We start from the raw sequence: 18,947 nt of genomic DNA, 5'->3' as shown, positions 1-18,947 counted from the left end.
CTGACATTCTGTGAGATCTTGTAGATATCAACAAAGAAGGCAGGACTTGCTCTTTGGTAAATATGCATAGGAGTCCAATCTCCAAACAATGTTCCTTTTCATGTTATGTGCATTTAAGCAATTATGCATGATAGTTTAGGGCAAAAGTTCACAACCTGTGGCCTGCAGGTTTGCTGTTTTTGGCCTCTGGTGCAGGCTCCAAACTGTATTTTTCAATGACCAAAATCTTAGAGATTACTGAATTTTGGTATTCTCATTCACAATTTCACAAGGTTTTGGACAGCTACATCAAAAATTTCATGAGATTTGGCAATCAATTCAGCCACTAAAAAAACATTTTTACTTAATTTTAAGCTCCTATGAATACCATCTCAAGGTGCATGCAGGCTCCATATTGCTGAGCCCAAGCTTATTCTGTATAATGGACCTCCAAATCTCTTGATAATGCAGTAGTCTGTATAAAGAAAAAGGTTATGAACCCTTATTTTAGGTGATAGGACCATATCTTCTCAGGAACTCTAAAGGAAAATGTGATAGCAAACTTGAAGTTACAATTAAGGAATTATCTTAAATGGTTTGTGGTATCTGAAAGAAATATATTTTGTCATACTTTGTATAAGGTTATATACCAGATTTTTTTCAGTCAAGGAATAAGTATTGGCTGCTGTGATATGCCTTCCCTCTTTATGCTATTATATAATTATAAATACTTAGTTTGATTTGTCTGTAATTGCAGAACACAAGTAGCAGCAGCTGTAAATGCATTGATTTATCTTTAGTTTGCTTTCATTTTAGATTTTCTAGATGAAGTCACTTGCAGCCTCTTTATAACAATGGAATCCTTTCAAGCCCTAGCTGGGAATCAACATCTGCTTTGCAGGCAGAGATTACAGAAGTCCAAGCTATTTTAGTAATTGCCTATCTGTAACATTACCATGACAGGGACAGCAATCTTACCACCTAATTGAAAACTGTATATCAGTGGTAGGCAATCTTATGGCTTGCAGGATCAACACTGTTTTTTGGCACAACCATGAAATCCATCAAACTGAAGCCTAGTCCAAAAGCTATATTATTTTAATTGAATAGAGCATAAAATTGTTCCATAGGAGGAAAAGAAAACTGAACAAAAGCTTGCATTTTTGTTACCTATCCAAGCTCTTTACTTCAGCAATATAACTGATAGAGAGGGGAACTCACTTTTTTGCTGCTAGTATTACTAAAAAATTATAAAGCAGAAATCATTGTCTGTCTACTACAGATTATCCACAGATCCACAAATATATTCACATATAAACTTCTGTCCATTCCTGTTCTTCCTTCCTTCCTTCCTTCCTCTGCCCTGCCCATTTTCAGACCCTTGTAAGTATTAAAAATTACCCATATTTTAACGATTTTGCCATTATTAGATATTACTGCAATTTTAATAAAATTATTAGTCTGCCTTTCAGAATGAAGGGGTTCAGGATGTTCTTTCTGGTGGATTTGTGAATCTTAGACACTTTAAGATCTCCCCTTGCCATTTGTTTTATCTTTTTATTGTTAATCGTTCTGTTGTACAACAAAAATTTAAGTAACTTACAATCTCTTTCCCCTCTCCTTCAAAGATTTCTGTAACTTAGGGTTTCTCTTTGCTTCCATCTAGTGGTTGCCCAGATTTTTGCAACCCAGATCTTGGTTTTCCTATCTCTGTCCAGTAGCTGTATGTTTACAACCTATATAGCCATTACTTTCATCCTACTCCCAATGTTATTGGGACATTAGCAACTGTATGTTTTATATTTCAAGGCTTTCCTAGTTGTGTACTTTTTGTGCACTACAGTATGACTATCATGCAAGTCAGTATACATGACTCCTGTCCTGGAGAAAAAGCAGTAATAAATAACTGTGGAGCATTTTCTGTCTTGAAAGCAGGAACTAAAAAAGAAATCTGACATGCTGTAAATCCTCCATAACCATCCTTATTTCCAAAAGTGTCTTTGAATTTCATGTAGGTTATGTGAATTCTCAGGAAAATTATGAGTGGTTGCAGTGTGGGGCTTTGTAAATTTTCCTTTCCAAAACAAAAAGAGGAAGCTGGGTATTTTGGGAAACTGGAGAGGATGATAAGGAACACCCTCACCTTTTGCCTTTTGGTAAATAAATTTTATGTCGGAACGTATCCAATGAACGGGCAAACTGCTTGTTCCAGCCATTTTCTTAAGCATCCTCATGTTATGTTTCACGTTGGCCCATTGACATATAAAGTTGGGGGCCTTCCCTTAAGATTGCCTGCTAGTTAAATGAGCAATTGAGTAATTTGTGTTCAAACATCTAAAATGTTCTCTTGGTTCATAAACCAGATCTCTTGAGTTGTAATCAAGCAGTATTGCTGGATCAAAACGGCTCTGTTGTGTTAACTGATCCGGTGTAGCAGTTCTCTATGAGTGTTTACATGTGAATAAAATATAGTCCTGTTCTCAGAACAGACATTAAACCATGTTGCATTTGAATATGAATAGTCTTGTGACTTAATCTGCAAAATCATTACAATAAACCCTCTATTTAACAGATCTCAATTTAGCAGACTTTGGAAGTAGGGCACAAAATCTAGCTATATGCTAAATGCTTCTGCTCATGTCTAAAATTCCTTTTGGATTAGCAAGCATTCGACTTTAATGGACACCTCTTTCTCTCTAATACTCTGTTAAATTGAAGGTTTACTGTGTTAGTGTTCTAGAATTATAATCCTTTAATTACATGAGTTGAATATTTGTTTCTAGGCTTTAATCTTCTGAAATTCATATACTAATCAAAACTATATTATGGTAATTCTTATGTGCGGTTTAAACAATTGCTTGCCAGTGAAAAGAGTTCTGTTTACACCATTTTTTTCTTTTAAAGTTATGTAGCTATAGTTTTCGATGGACTGTAACCATATGTGGCATTTCACATCTAAACTACCTAGGAGAATATGTTTTTAAGGGTATAACGTGTTATATTTATTTACAAGGTTTAGTAAAATCTCCTGGTTAGCTATAAAATAATACAGAAATAATGTCTACACTTTCTCTGTAATTATTCTTTAAACTCTTTAGACTTCTAGAATATATTTTGTATAGTTTTCTATAAAACGTAATCAAAAAGGTTACTGGTATCAGTAATAGTCTGTGATTTGATGATTAGCTGTATAGATTGGATCTATAGGGAGTAGTATCCTGTCAGTGTTAGGATTGCTTCACCCTTGGAACACAGTACATGTTCTAATCAGTCACTGTGGCCCTCTTTTCCTTTCAAAATATTTTTTCCCATGCCTTCAAGATTTTGACTTTATTATTGTCTTTATAGGAAATTTTCTGTAAGCATTGGCTATGTTTGCACAACTTACCTAACCAGGTCAGTTTAAACCTAGCAGCTACGTTACATTTGTGTATACCAAGGTTTCTTAGTAATAACCTTGGTTAGGTTTTTTTATAGGACTTTGATCTGCCAACTCAGTCCATCTGACTTGTTTATGATTCAGGTATTGTGCAAATACAGAAAATGTGTTAACCAAGTAATTAGGTTAACCCTGTTATGTGAGCACAATCATTGAGAAACTCTGTGGAAGTTACTGAGTTTGCAAGTAATACATGCTTGTGAAATTGCTGGAGAGCAGGCAGTTTGTCCAGGGAAGGAGAAAAATCAAGAGATGAGAACTGGTGATGGGAAACTACAGTATTTTCCTTTTTAAGAAATACCAAATTGCAATACCTGTAGTGATCTTTGAAAATCTATTCATGTTCATAGATAACAGTAATGAGAGTGTGCAACCACAATGCTATTAATCACCAAATATATGTCCCTCTCAGCTAACCTTCAGAAAATCACTAGTTTCGTAGAGCAAAATATGAGTAATACTGCAATTACAAATCAGTACCTTGTGCTCATATTATGAATAGGGTAGCTATCATGCTGTATTGTTTATCATATGCCTACTAAGCAGCAGTGCTATTTTGGAAAAACACTGCCATCAAAGTGCTTCAGGTGGAAGAGTCCCCAGGGCAGATCCTGCTTAAAGTAGTAGAGAATATGACAAACCAATAAAGCAAAAACTTTGCAATTGTATGCCTGTCTTCTTGTTATACATGATGTGTATTATGCTGACACTAATGACAGGCTCTATTTGTGTCAATTTTAAAAAAAATTAAACAAGATCTATATTGCTAGATCTTTCGGATTAGCACCAATAGTATTCCATTCCAACAGTATGGTTGCCAATGGGGAATAGATCATTCTCTATTGCTGTTAGCAGTGGGTAATGTTGAGTAGGATGTTAGGGAAAAACTTGTTGCTTCCCCCTCATTGTATCCCTATGCAAGAATGCTGGTTCCTGCTGCTACTGGTATGGGACTTCAATATATCTTGAACGAAAGTGCAGGGAAGGAGAAAGAGGGAGTTCCCTCTCCTTCCAGCTACCCTGCTCAAAATCACTGGCTTCCTACAGCATAAAACCAGCTATCTGAAAGCCAAATCCTTCAGTGTTCACCACTGAGAAACAGTGGAATGTGGTGTAATGGTTAAGGTGTTGGCTGCCTTGACCTCCAAACGAAGCATAGATTATAAATCTGATAAATAAAAATACATAATAATGCTCCCCACTTCCTCGCAATACCCCTGATCAGGATTGCTGGGAAGGGAAGGCAATGCAGTGGTGAATGAGTGAGAGAGAAAATGGATGCACATACATGTGTACAGTCATCAACTTGCCAACTGATGCAGCTGCAGGAGCTAAAAAAGGTTGCCCATTTTTGCTTTAGAATACTCCTATGATCAAGCTCCTCAGCTCCTTTCCCTGGCAGGCAGCAAAGAATACAAGGGAAATTGTGAACGGCTAATGTTGACAGAGGAAGAAAGGGACACTCAGAACGTTGCTTGGATACTAACCATTCCTAGCACATAGCCCCTAGAATGTTACATACTGTACATGTGAATGCAGCTAAAAATGTGGCCAAAGAAATTCTCCATCCCTGATACAGATAATTCTTTTAATAGCTTTTAATAGCCAGAAAGGATATGGGTCCAAAAGATAGGTAGTGGATTCCAAGTAGCATTCTTAGATATATCAAACTAAAAGATATGCATAATGCCTGGCCACACAGCATCCGTACTGCAGCTAGTATTTAGGATACAAAAATTAAGCTCCTGTTCTTTTTCTGTATATTTCCAAGTCACTATGCATGATTTGCACCCAGAAAATAACTTATCCAAATTATCTGTGTGAATAGCATAATTTTATAGGACAAGTCCCTGCAGTTTTCTTGGCAAGGCTTTTCAGCCTCCTTCCTAGGGCTGAGAGAGGGTGACTGGCCCAAGGTCACCCAGCTGGCTTTGTGCCCAAGGCAGGGCTGAAACTCTGAGTTTCTAGCCTTGTGCATTAACCACTACACCAAACTGGCTCTCTATTGAAATCTTATTTTCCCTTAAATGTTTAACACTCATTGACTTAGTTACAAATGAAAGTAAACTAACTTGCATTATTCTAGGTCTTACTTAATATCTAGTATGTTACTTCATCTAGAATAACCTAAGAATATTATAAACTACCTGAAACTAGAATAAAATATGAACAAGGAGAATAGCAGGAGATTTAAAATTCGTTGGCTTTGCTGCTGTCGAATATTGCTATTTTTTACATTCTTATCTTCAATATGCAGGAAAGATTGGTTTTAAAATTACTCTCTAATTATGGTCTAATAAGAAAATTGCCCTATGTTACACTTAAGGAAATTTTTAAAATATATCAACTATCTTCATTATTATTGTAATTTAGACAATTTACCACTGGGAACACTTAGCTGATCTCAGCAGATCTTGAAAAAGCCCAGCTGAATTTAGTTTGATGGAAGCTAACTAGGAAATCCTGCAGTTGTATACTAGACTGGGGAGTTTACAGTCTAAATCAGAAGGAGATAATAGCTGTGGTACTTCCACATAGCTACCAAGAAAACTATATAGAAGACCTCTTGCAGGTATCAGGAGATTAGCTCCACTGCAGTGGATCTTTGCCTATCCCACCTGTATGCCCAGGGGCTGGTTGGGGGTACCATTTCACAAATCTGTATTAATTTCTAAATGCTGTTGGTTATCACTGGCTGTATTGGGTGAATGTTTATCCTCCTCTGAAGTAGCATTATCATTACTGATTTCATTATGCCTTAAAATAATTGGCTAATCAAGCTTTCCGATCTACAATATACCCCCCCCATTGTTGCGGCATCTCTTCCATTTATTATGTTTATAGATATAGCATGGAAACAAGGTTTGTTTTAACTGCTTCAACAAAACTGAGGCCACAAGCAGACTGCAGACTGAAAGGGTGAGGGTGAAAGGAATTGAAGATAGATGGCAGGCCCACAGAGGTCCACAGGCTCAGGTGGTTTTCAGCCATAAGTTTAGCTTAGCTCTTTCAGTAATTTGTCACGCCTTGGCTTTTCCCTGCTGCGCCAGCACGTGCCAGCTTAGTGTCAGAAAGTCTGTGCACCAGACGGCCACTCAGGCCTAACATCCTGCTGTTCAGGACCAGCACTTGCTGTGTCAATGTGGAATAGAGATCCCTAGCAACAGCCAAGCGCCGGGCAGAGTAAGCATGTTCATAATGAGATGTGAATGGTATCCATCAGTCCCTTTAGAATAGGTTCTAGGCATGTGCCTCTCTCCTAGGAAGTTTGGCAGACTAGTCATTAGCATCAAGTCATCAGCAGTTCAGCCTATAACAGAAAAGCATCTCTAAATGTACCTAAGAATAGGATATAAATAAACAAGCAGGTACGTTGTGTGAAATACCTTGGTAGTTTCTGTCACTGCACAATAATGACGAAGGGATATGAAAAAAAAATGTTGACCTTGTTTTGTTTTATGTAATGATCAGCTGACTTGGATAATAGAGTCCAAGAAAGATAGTTATTTGTCCTTTCATAAATTATTTACAAGTTCCTTCTTTTGTTAAACTTTTAAACGAAATGTGCCACATAAGTAACACCCTTGTATCACCTTAAGGACTAACAACTACACATATAAGAGTATGGTAAAGGGTTCACTCTTTGTTCCAACCCCTGTAGGAGTCTCATAAAACTAAGCAATTTTCTCCTATTTTAAAAACATTGGAAACAACCAAAAACCTATTTTTAACCTAAATAATAATATACATAATTATATTGATTGACCACTGAATTCATAAAATCCAATATAAGGTAAATTAGTCTGTTCTAAATATGTACAAAATGTTATTGCTGCTGTTTTAAGTACATGAATCACCATCAAAGAAATTAGAAGCTGCACACAAAAAGGGAGATTTGCTGCCTTCCCTGTGAAAAGATATCACAAGCAGGGGTCCTGTTAAGACAGCTGGAAAGTTGCTTCAGCTTGATATGCTTGTAAGTTTTATTAGTGACTGATTTTTGATTATGCATTTATATGGTGTGTGTTCCAGGTTGCTGAGTTTTAATTAAAAGGCAATACCATTGGTTTTAGATGCTTAAGACTAGAGTGTACACATGTTCTATTTTTAAAATTAGAATAGCTCAAGAAATTGCCAATTCTTCTGGAAAATCTCAGGCTTGAAACATGATTAGCATCTCTTAAGAATGTAGTCAGTATTTGTATATATTCTTATTTTAAATAAAGAGGTTAACATTTCTAATTTTTCCAGTCATAATCAGTAGCTCAAATGTATGTGCATGTCTATATTGATGTAAATGTATCATTGTATATTATGTGTGCATGTATATATCTATTATAACACTTTTCCTCATTGTTACATAATTTTAATTTATCACTGATAAAGATCCATTACATTTAATTTGAAAACCAGTCTTTTTAATACTATAATTTGTTTAGCACTGAAATTATTACGTTCATATGAATAAAGTCTAAATGTTAATTATTGCAACACTTAGAATTCCGTGGCTTTGGAAATAGAAAATAGCAACTGTGGTACAATTTTCATTCTAAATGTTGTGTCTTAAATACAAATTTGAATAGTTGAGGCTTGGTAACAGTGTATTTCCTTAACCTATTTCCAACAGTTATGAGGAAAGAGCATTATATCTTGATGCAATAATCCAGAATCACAAGGAACTACTAACATTTGAGGATTTTGCTGCTCAGATCTTCTCTCCCTCTCCCAGTTACTCCCGTAGTGGATGTGGTAAGTCTCTGTGTTGTATTTGTTAGTACTACAGCTACTGCTATTACTATTACTATTATTATTATCATCATCACTAAGAAGGACTTGAACAGCAGGTGTACACCTGTTTTTCACTGATAAATAGCTGCAAATTTAAGAAAAGCATTCTCTCCGTGAATTAGCTAATGAATATCAAAAGGAATGATGACATTCATTTTAATTTGTTTTGCAACAGAGCTTTTCACTCGATTCCTTTTTTCACTATCCTGTTAACCCTCTGAATCTAGCAAGGTTAATGAACTTTCTCTCACTAATGTGTTCTGGTTCATTCAAGAGTGTAGACTTCTTGCTGAGCTGAGAATATGTTGTGCAAAAGCTATTTGTGAATCAGTGCATTCTTATAAAAAATAGTCGCTCACAGTAGGAGCTATTGCTAGTAATGTTAAATGGGGATTATGCTAGGAGAGTGCAAGATAAATATGTTTTGTCAGGCAATGCCAATGCTTATATATTCAGTTCATTACAACAGTTTTTATCATGAGATAAATTTATTTAATTATATTAATGTGTGGTTTTTAAAACATAAATGTTTTATTTTGATGGTGCATTTCATGATTTACTGCTCTCTTGCAAAAAGAACAGGAAGCAAACCAGGTGCCTTTCTTGATGTACATTCCTTTATTCCTTATAGTCAGTGTCCATTTTGTGACACTGACATTTCCTAATTATATTGCAATACTGTGTTGCATTGTTGAGTCAATGGATTATCCCAAGCACCAGTGAATGTCTGGATGCATCTGTTTTCTTTCTTATTCTAACTGATCAGCTATGTTTTTATATATGAACTAAATACAACAGAGATCAAATGTACTGAAATGAATCACTTTACAAATAAAACCAGACATGCATCACTGTTTAACATGACTGGCTCTAGTCCTCGAGCTTTGTTAAGAGATACAGGATAGATGCACATACTGTATTGGTCGCCAGTGGCAGCAGGCAGAAGGCTTTGGAGATAAGCAAGCTGGCAGAAGTATAGAGGAACTAGCGCTATTTACATAATCGCACCTCTGTTTCCTGGAGAGGCGTCAAGAGACGGGAATGGCCTCTATTGATCTTTGTTGAACTGGAATACTAAACAACACTAGGCAAGCTTATAAGTAAAGCTTTGATTAATCTTTATTAAAATGTGCAGCTGTGAATTAACTTGTATATATAATTTATATATTCTATCAAACCCAGATTATTCTTTTCAATTGTCTTACAAAACAGTTTCATAATTTTATAGAACAATTTAATGATTTGAGTATTGTGAAAGAATTGAACTGTTTACATGCAGTAATAAATAACAGTAGTAGAATTATCTGAAAAGAATAAATTATAAAAAAATCCATTCATGAAAGTTAGATTTTATGAAATGGTATACATAGATTGAGTAGAACTGAGAATCAGCTGGCGTCCAGCTGAAATGCATATACAAATCACACACACATGGTTTGCACATAATTCTTTTTGGCCATTCTGAGATCCATGCACATAATGAGGGGGGAAAAATACTCGCAGCAATTTAGAGATGGAAGAATTGATCAGTCAGTTTGAATAGTGGGCAGCAAATCTCATAAAATTCAAACTCTAAGCAACCAATCGGATTTCTCTTCCTCTCAACAAACAGTGTTAAAAATGGTGAGAGAATGTTCAACATGCTTAACAGTAAGGCTGCAGGTACAGAAGGTGTAATTGGGAAAAAGTTAAAATATGGATGTGATTTACTTATGGAGTGTCCATGCTGGATGACTGTACGAATGCTTGTTATTCCTTTGTACAAGAGAGAATGCAAAAACTACAGAGAAATTTGTTAAATGTACCTGACAAGGTGTTTGGCAGAATTTTGGTTGAAAGAGTACAAGAACTAAAATGAACAAAATTTGGGAAAGTCAGTGCAGTTTTATGCTGGGCAGAGGGTATCAGACCAGGTTTTTGCTCTTCAAACGGTTATTGAAAATGTATGAATGCAAGAATGAAAGCTTATTTTACATTTGTTGATTCAAAGAAAGCATATAATAAAGTTTGGTTGGGTTGGATTGACTTATGGAATGCTTTGCACAAATATGGGGTTGAAGGTTGTCTGCTAAAAATAATAAAGAGAGGTAAATAGTGGAAGCAAAGTCAAATTAAGTGGAATGCTTAGCAAATGGTTCAACATTGAACTGGGATGTGTGAAGTCTCCTTGGTTGCTTAATGTAATTATCAAAATATGTATGAGGAATGCATGTGTTGATGGTAAAGGTACGTTGACTGGGGATATGAACGTAGTATATTTTTGTATGCAGATGATGCCATTTTATTGGCTGAGAACATAATGATTAGCAGTAAATATTAGTTAAGATTATAAAATGCAATGAATAATGTGGATCTGAAAGTTAATATTATCAAAGACTGGAGTAGTTGGAGTGAACTATTTTAACTTACACTAAATGGCAAGTGCTACAGCAACTACATTCATTGGTATACCATGGTAGAATGTTTACTAAAGATGGGGGAAATGGATGGAGAAATTTAAAGGTGTGCAGATGTTGACAGAAAGGTAGCAGGTAGTGAATACTTTTTTGTTTTGTTTTGTTTAATATTTTATTGGTAAAATATAACAACCAAAAGATATGATAAAGTACAGCCAAAAACATGTGCTAATGATACACATAATAGTAATTAAATGAATGACATGTGAAGAAACTAAAGATATATCCATAAAGTGTTAATACAGAACTAGCTTGATCCTTGAACGTATTATTAACTCTAGCCATATAGACCATCTATTGCTCCAGCTACTCAGTTTTAATACAATACGTTATTTCAATACAGTGATATTTATATAATAGATTCTTAATAGTTTACTATTTAGGTACCTTAGAGTAATGCATATATATAAGAGAAAAAAGGGGATATTCTATCAATATTAATTACAGTTTTGGATATTAATAAGTATTATGATTGTTTGCTTTTTCCTCAAAATTAAATATAACATTGGAAATGAAATTTAAAAATTAAGGAAAAGCATACATCAAGGCATTTATTTTATAATAAATGTTTCTGTCTTAATCTAAATTACTTAATATTAATCTCTATCATGTTATTACTTGGTGTGTGTGTCTGTATGTGTATGTATGAGTATAGATATATATGTTTTTATACTTGTTGATAAGGGAAGAATAAGTGACCAAAACAAAACAAGTTTAGCAAATTTGAAATACTAAAAAACTAAATTAAAAGAAGGCAAAAGAGAATAAAAAAAGAAAAAAGTGAGAAAAAAAGCTGCAAAACTAGAGCAGCTCCAAACTATAAACCTGCACTTACAGGAGTGCAACCCCATATAAATCAGGGTTCATCTCAATCTCTGAGTTCAGTTTTCTCCTTACCAACAGCACCTCCATCTTACCTGAATTTATTTTCAGCTTGTTCTCCCTCGCCCAGGCTGTTATCAAATTTAAGCAACATTCAAGGATGCTGATTGCTTTCTTGGAATTAGATTGTAAGAAGCAATAGAGCATCATCAGGATACTGATGATACCTATTACAAAGCCGCAGATGACCTGCCCTGTTAGTTTCATGTAGCTCTTAAAAAGCAAAGTAGACAAGACAGAACCATGGGATGCCATAGACTCAGATGTCAGACAGACATTCCCCCAGCACCATCTCCTGACAGAATACCCAGAATCACCACAGTAGGTTCTCACCAAATAAGCTGCTTAGTAACATAACCTTTTTTAAAGGAGTTATATGTAACATATAGAACATGTGTGTAGAACATACTAGCTGAAGACCAGGCCTGTTAGTTACAGCTGATCAGTGTTGGACCGTACAGCATACGTGAACACACACACACACGTACACATACCTTGAGGAATCCTAGATATAAACCTTAAATCAGCTTTCAGTTCAACAGTACTTTGATGGAACAAGCTTCCGAAGAAGTGAGATCATCGGTCAGAGGCTCCTGATATTAATTTAAGATGCTGCATGAAGATACCTACATGCAACAAGAGGGATAGGCAATTGCCTAGCTTAGTTCCTACCTTAAAGGTTGTATTTCAGCTCCATTGTTACCCAATTTTTATTAATGATTTGGTTCAGAGACTCATAATAAAGGAATGTCATCTGCGGAGCCTGATAAGTAAATCTTTTGTTGTGCTGTTGGTGAGACCCAGCTTCCATTATTGGACTAAGAACAACTTTGGGAGCCACTACTTCCTACTATGCAAATGAGGACCTGGTTATTAACTATCAAGATACCACCAGTAGAGTATTTTGCAAAGAGACCAAGTGGACAAAGTGGCAAAGTAAGGGGAAATTTTAGATCTTTATATTTTGGGGGAGTTATTTTTCATGTTTCAGGCTCCTGGGGGTCCCAAATGTACTTAGTACAGGCTAAAGTGATAAAGTGGCCCAAAGACCTGTCCTGGCTTTTTTTTCACACAAAAAGGGGCACTTGCAGCCAAGATTATATGGTGCCTGTGCCTGTAAGGAGTGTGGATCATTAGAGACCTTTCAGTCTAAATTCCTAATTTAGGAATTATTGCAAACATTGCAAAATGTGTCTCAAATTTGGTGTTATTTGTAGATTCAGGTATGACTTTAGTTAAAGCTCAAGCTTGGATTTATTGTATCAGCTATTGTCAAAGTTTTGCTCAATCCTCCAAAATAGTTTTCAGTCCCCATGAGGGAAATAATTACATTATGTTTTAAACTATTGCAGCCTTACTTCTTCTGTACTGCTGTTGATGGGATTTGATCGTGCCAAATGGTTCTTCAATCAACATATTAGAGTTACTGAATTACAAAAGAATATCAGCCAGGTCCCCTCCTACTTCATTCCTGTGAGAGTTAAGGGTAGCTCGGTCCAGCCTTGATATCTTTATAACATAGAGATAAATGTCTGTGAGCAAAGGAGTAATCATTTTGACACACTATAATGTTTTGCCATCTGTGGTCTTTGAGGGTAGATTTCAGTCTTCCAGAAGACTGAAAATGTTGAGCCAGAGAAACAGAAAGTATGGGGAATGTGATTGTGCACTACATACTGTATTTTATTAGGCTTCTGGAGTCTATACATAACTCCCCATATCATAAGAATATCATATAGGGCCAAGCTACCTCCCCTAAATTATTTGCTAGCTGATCAGAATCCAGAGTTCTCTAGAGATGTGGTTGGGTTTTGCACAATCACAACAACAATAGCTGGAGAAGACACTTCAAAAGTAGGATAGAAATAATTGAGGTGGCTTGTATATAATTTTATCTGGCCTGGCTGATAATTTTTTCTTCTGTTTTTACATTGTTGTGTAATGTAATGTAATGTAATGATTGGTCTATAACTGTAACAGTAAAGTATCTATATTAAATCTCTCCCCAGATTTGGAAATTATCCTTATATGAATGGGGTAGAGGTCAAATCAAGTATGCATTTTGCTTATTTTACATGATTATTTTTAAGTAGATTGACAGATGTTTCAACGTGATAAACAATTTTAAAAGAAATTAAGAACAGTAGAAAAAACTTTTTAAAGAAGACATTAAAATGTAGAATTCAACTTTTCCAAAATGCTTCAAAAGCTGAAAAGAACAAACCAATTTTAATGACCTACGTAATGCTAAACAAAATTAGGGCTAGACTAACTTCTTTGGGAATGCAGTTCCACAATAAAAAGGTCATGCAACTTGTATCACCTCAGAATTTCCAAAAAGGGTGTTTTTAAGTATTATTGTAAGATTATGTAAGACTTAAAAGATTTTCTGCTTCAGGTTGGATTTTTGACATGTGTATACATCAAATGTGAATTTCGAAATGCAGATAGAGTGCTATGTGAATAACTTAAGATATTTAAGAATGTTGCCACAAATTTTAAAGAATTTTAAATGCTAAAGAAAACATAAAAGAATCATTGAAATTATCTGAGGATTTGTAGTGAGCTGTCATCTCCATGTTTCTTGTTTTTATCTGATTTAGACAACATTATGAGAAAAACTAACCTGATATCTGGCTCAGTGATAGACTCTTTGTTATCAGTAAAATGAAGCTTGGTCCAGAAAATGGAGAGTTGGTATATTCATCTGAATCTGGGTGATTCAGATGAGCTTTAGGACTGAATTTAGCCTGTTCTGAATGGGACTGTGTCTCTTCTTGAAAAATCAGATTTGCACTTCAGACATGCCAATTAATCCATCTTTATCACTTATGAGCAATGTAGCATGCACTTCTTTCACCAGTTCAGACTGGTATATTGGCTGTGACTTTTTGGCTTGATTAACATATTACAATCGTTCATTATATGGTTTGTTTTGTTTAAGATTTGTATATTGGGTGGATCCAGCCAATTGTGGCTTATTCCATAAATCTTGGTTAGACAAACTGTGGCTTAGCAGAATGCCTAAATCCAATCATGCTGTTCAAAGAAAGCCTTTTCATGATTTCCCATTCTCTGGTAATTTACATGTTATTTTTTTATCTGTTCAATCTTGTCCAATTCTCAGAGACTGCCTGGACAAGTCCCTGCAGTATCATTGGCAAGGTTTTTTCAGAAGTGGTTTGCCACTGCCTCCTTCCTAGAGCTGAGAGAGAGTGACTGACCCAATGTCAGTTAGCTAGTTTTCTGCCTAAGGCAGAACTGGAACTCCTGGTCTCCCGGTTTCTAGCCTGATGCCTTAACCACTACACAAAACTGGCTCTCCAATTTACCTGTTACATTCTCACTATGTGTTATAAATAAGACAATCTTAAAACTTCCCAGAAATTTTATTATATAAAAATTTAATGGTTAAAATATTGAAATACAAAGAAATTAGAAAAAAGTAAATGTTGAAATGCAAAGAAAGTTTTTTTTTTTTTTAAAAAGCAAGATGAGACAAAAAGACCACTACATTTGAATTTTGAAAAATCATTCTTGACTGGCAAGTTCATGCTAAAAGGTGTTATTATATAGAATGGGGCATGTTCAAAATTCAAGTGGTAAAGAAATATTTCATTCTAAATTACATTTTTTGGTATAAAACTTAGTTTAAGAACCCTTCAGAAATGGAGGGGATGGGAAGGCATAACACATGCAACAATATTCTATCGTATTTGCCAAAAATACAAACTTCCACCGTGCTGTAAAGACAAAAAAGTAAGGAGGATTTAGTTTGTTTAATTGGATGGTACCCATTTGTTCTGAATATTTATGTACAAGTCCACAACTGTAAAAAGAGAAACATTACTCTGAGCTTTTCTGGGGAGACTGAAATAAATTTGGATATATCAATATTTGTGCTCTAACTGCATGATACTTCCAGATACAATTTTCAAACTTTTAATAAACCATATTAAACAACCTATCCAAATAAGCAACAACTGAGTATCACCTGAAATTCATTTATTTATTTATTAATCACGTTTATATGTCCACCCATCTTGCAAAAAGTGACTCTGGGTGGTGTACAACAATCAGTAAAATAACAAATACATGCAAATACAAATACATAAAAATAGTCATTATAGAAATATAAATATTTATTTATTAATCACATTTCTATGGCTGCCCATCTCACAAAAAGCAACTCTGGGCAGCCTACAACAATCAATAAATATCTGAGTCAGGACTTTTGAAGTAGTCACAAGTAGTAACTTCAAAAAAACCTTCCAGATCCTAGGTCACTGAAAAAAAACATGATCTCTGGGTCAAGTAGCAAACCCTTTTTTCCTACTTTACTTGATTTTAGGAGCCAATATTAACCACAAGCCATACCATACAGCAAAGGGGTAAGCCCTGTGTCTTGTTTTCTTTCTTTCAGGATCACCATCTCCTTTCTCAGCTGTAGGTCCAAACAGAAAGAAACTAAGCTTCATTGGCCTTAGCTGCTTTCTATGTAGGCTTACATTTTCTTTTCGACCAGGTTATACTAAGACAGTGGGATGCGGTGGCGCTGCGGGTTAAACCGCTGAGCTGTCGATCGGAAGGTCGGCGGTTCGAAACCGCGCGGCGGGGTGAGCTCCCGTTGCTCGTCCCAGCTCCTGCTCACCTAGCAGTTCGAAAACATGCAAATGTGAGTAGATCAATAGGTACCGCTTCAGCGGGAAGGTAACGGCGTTCCGAGTCGTCATGCTGGCCACATGACCCGGAAGTGTCTATGACAACACCGGCTCCAAGGCTTAGAAACGGAGATGAGCACCGCCCCCTAGAGTCGGACACGACTGGACTTTACGTCAAGGGAAACCTTTACCTTTACTATACTAAGACAAACAAATTCTGTTTAGAAAGGTCAGAAGTCCATTTCTCCTCAATAAGCAAAGAAGAAAGGAATCAGAAATCCTTTTGGAATACCAATAAAAATATTCAGAAGTTGGACACCAAATACATATCAATACAATAGCCATATTCTAAACTATCAAGGAAGAGTCTTCCTTTCTTTTTGCTTTGTCAAAGACAATAAAAAGCCATGTTCTATTTGACACTACACAGTCCAACATATGTTTAGTTATCCAAACTACCACAAATTCCTTTGTCAGGCAGACAGTTTTCAATATATAGGTTTTGGAGCAGGCTAAAACATTCTGGGCCTTACTGAGATCTATAATCAAGGAAAAACATCTATGCATAATGAATACAGACAACACACTGTAGAACCATCTCATGGATCAATAATACTTTGGGTTCCCTCAGAAGAAAGGAAGAGGAAAAAGAACTTGAGGACATTGACACTGTCCATTTCTGTTCTTAATAGATGTATTCCCTGATCAACTTCTGATGAAGCATTGTAATGTGTCCAAAAATGGGCCAGATTTTATACTGGGCTTGTTCAGGGTCTTTTTGTAGTCCTTCAGTCAATTTCATGAGGGTAACAAATATGGTTACATAGACTGACTACATAGGATGACCCTCAAAGAGCAGAATCATACCAAGTCAATAATTTGATTTGAAATGGATGATGAAGATGCTTATGTGTTCACCCTTTGAGCTGATGGCCACAGTGGATTGATAAGCATTTTTTGGATGGAAACCATGCCTCTTTTTTCTTTGATATCCAATGGTCATAATGTGCATAGCAGTGATAGTTGATGTCCCCAGAGGGGACAGAATAAAAAATGTCAGATATTTTCTCTCCACTTTTTTTGATGGGGAAGGGGGTAAGAAAAACAAGCAAGTTAAGATGATAAACTTGTTTGTTACAGGAAAACCACATCACTAAATGTTGGTACCATAGTCTGTTAGATTCCCACCTCCACACTAAAATAATGTAACTTCAACACTATTATATGTAGTTATTCTTTCTTTGGATTAGTTTCTAAGCTGGAAATTCATAGAATTCCACCCATTTGTTTACAATGGCAAAATTGTATTCATACCCTGCCTTTATTCCAATTACTATTTTCCAATACTGTAGGTATTTTTATTTTCATTTTGATTTGAGTCAAATTAAATTGAGGAACAGAATAACTAAACTAGATATAAGACAACTCTATACCTTTTTATTTAGAACTGAGAGCCATTATAAATCTGAGGTTTTATTTGAAGGTAGGCAAAAAAATACCTATTCTTGAGGAAAGCAAGAAAACATGGCTTTTTTTGGATTGAGACAACTAATTCTTCTGAATTATGGATTGTGCAGATACTGAATGCACTAGAAAAAATAAACCTAACAAAATGGAGACTGCACCACTACCACCACCCGTCTTTTGGATATGACCAGGATCATACCCAGTTCACCTCTTTGCCTAATCCCATCAGTTCCAAATTGATCCTCCCTGCCTCCAGACAAAGCCCCCAACACCACTATCCTGTTTAAACCAAAGAATAGAAGCCTCCTCACCTGCTCACAGCCCAGCCCAAGGGCAGCCCTTACAAGGGAACTGCAACCCTAGAAGGAACCCCAACCTTCCATCTGCCATCAGCTGGTGACCTCAACATTCCACTTCCTTCACAATGGACTTCCTCAGCTCTGCTTCCCTCCTGAAAGGCCCATTTTGCCTAACAATAGAACTAACTCCAGGTACACTGACAAGGACCTGCCTAGCCTCCCCAAACTGGCCAACAGATCAGATCTCTAGGATTTCCTGCCTTGTATCTCAACTTCTATAAAAACATTTGCTTTCCCATTGTTCAGGGTCCCTCTTTCTTGTAAAGCAGGCACCCACCAATTGTTGCAATAAAGCTTGGTTCTTCTCAGTGTTGTGCTTCTCCTTCAGATTGAATCTATGATACTGAAGGTGTCCTAGGATGTATACTTTTTGTCTCTATAAATATATAATTCATTTGCACTCTTCATTGCACATGAAGTTCCCATGTGGCATACAAGAGTCCCTGCCTCCTCTTGCTAAGTCATATTTCTATCATAAGGTCCCATTATTGGCCCCAACCTCAGGTCTCAGTGTATCCAGCCCACATTTTGCAGGCCTCAAAGAACCCCTGAAATTCCACAACAAAAAATCTGATTCTTGGCAGCACAATTTTATTTCATTTTAAAGTTTCCTGTGATGCTCTGAGCCTTCCCCTGTCCCCCCACTATTAAAGGCTTGAACCCAATTTATATTTGGTCTTCTGTCTCAGAGATGCCCTCAACAAATCTAATAGTCATATACTATTGGGAATAAAATGGTTATGAACTGGCTCATTGATTTATTTTTACATTTGGCTTATTTTTGTGGGCTATATGCCCGTATTTTAGGGAATAAAGTGTTTTACAACCTGCAAAACAGAAATAAATGTATGGCTTTGGGGAATGCTTGTTTCTTTACAATTTTTATTATTCTAGTGTCAAACTCATGAGAATCATA

At 36.0% G+C, this 18,947-nt stretch overlaps 1 protein-coding gene across 1 annotated transcript in view; it reads left to right on the top strand.

The window, feature by feature from the left end:
* The window catches only part of RALGAPA2 (Ral GTPase activating protein catalytic subunit alpha 2), a 209,898-nt gene that overhangs the window by 177,584 nt on the left and 13,367 nt on the right, over positions 1-18,947 (top strand). Inside the window, exon 39 of the mRNA XM_063298698.1 lies at positions 8,046-8,167. Coding sequence (XP_063154768.1) covers positions 8,046-8,167 — 122 coding nt within the window. The remainder of the gene's footprint in view (positions 1-8,045; positions 8,168-18,947) is intronic.

Source organism: Candoia aspera, chromosome 3 (genome assembly GCF_035149785.1).
Source record: "Candoia aspera isolate rCanAsp1 chromosome 3, rCanAsp1.hap2, whole genome shotgun sequence".
Classification (NCBI taxonomy): Eukaryota; Metazoa; Chordata; class Lepidosauria; order Squamata; family Boidae; genus Candoia; species Candoia aspera.
The sequence above is the reverse complement of the archived record's forward strand: the minus strand, read 5'-3'. Positions and strand labels throughout refer to the sequence as shown.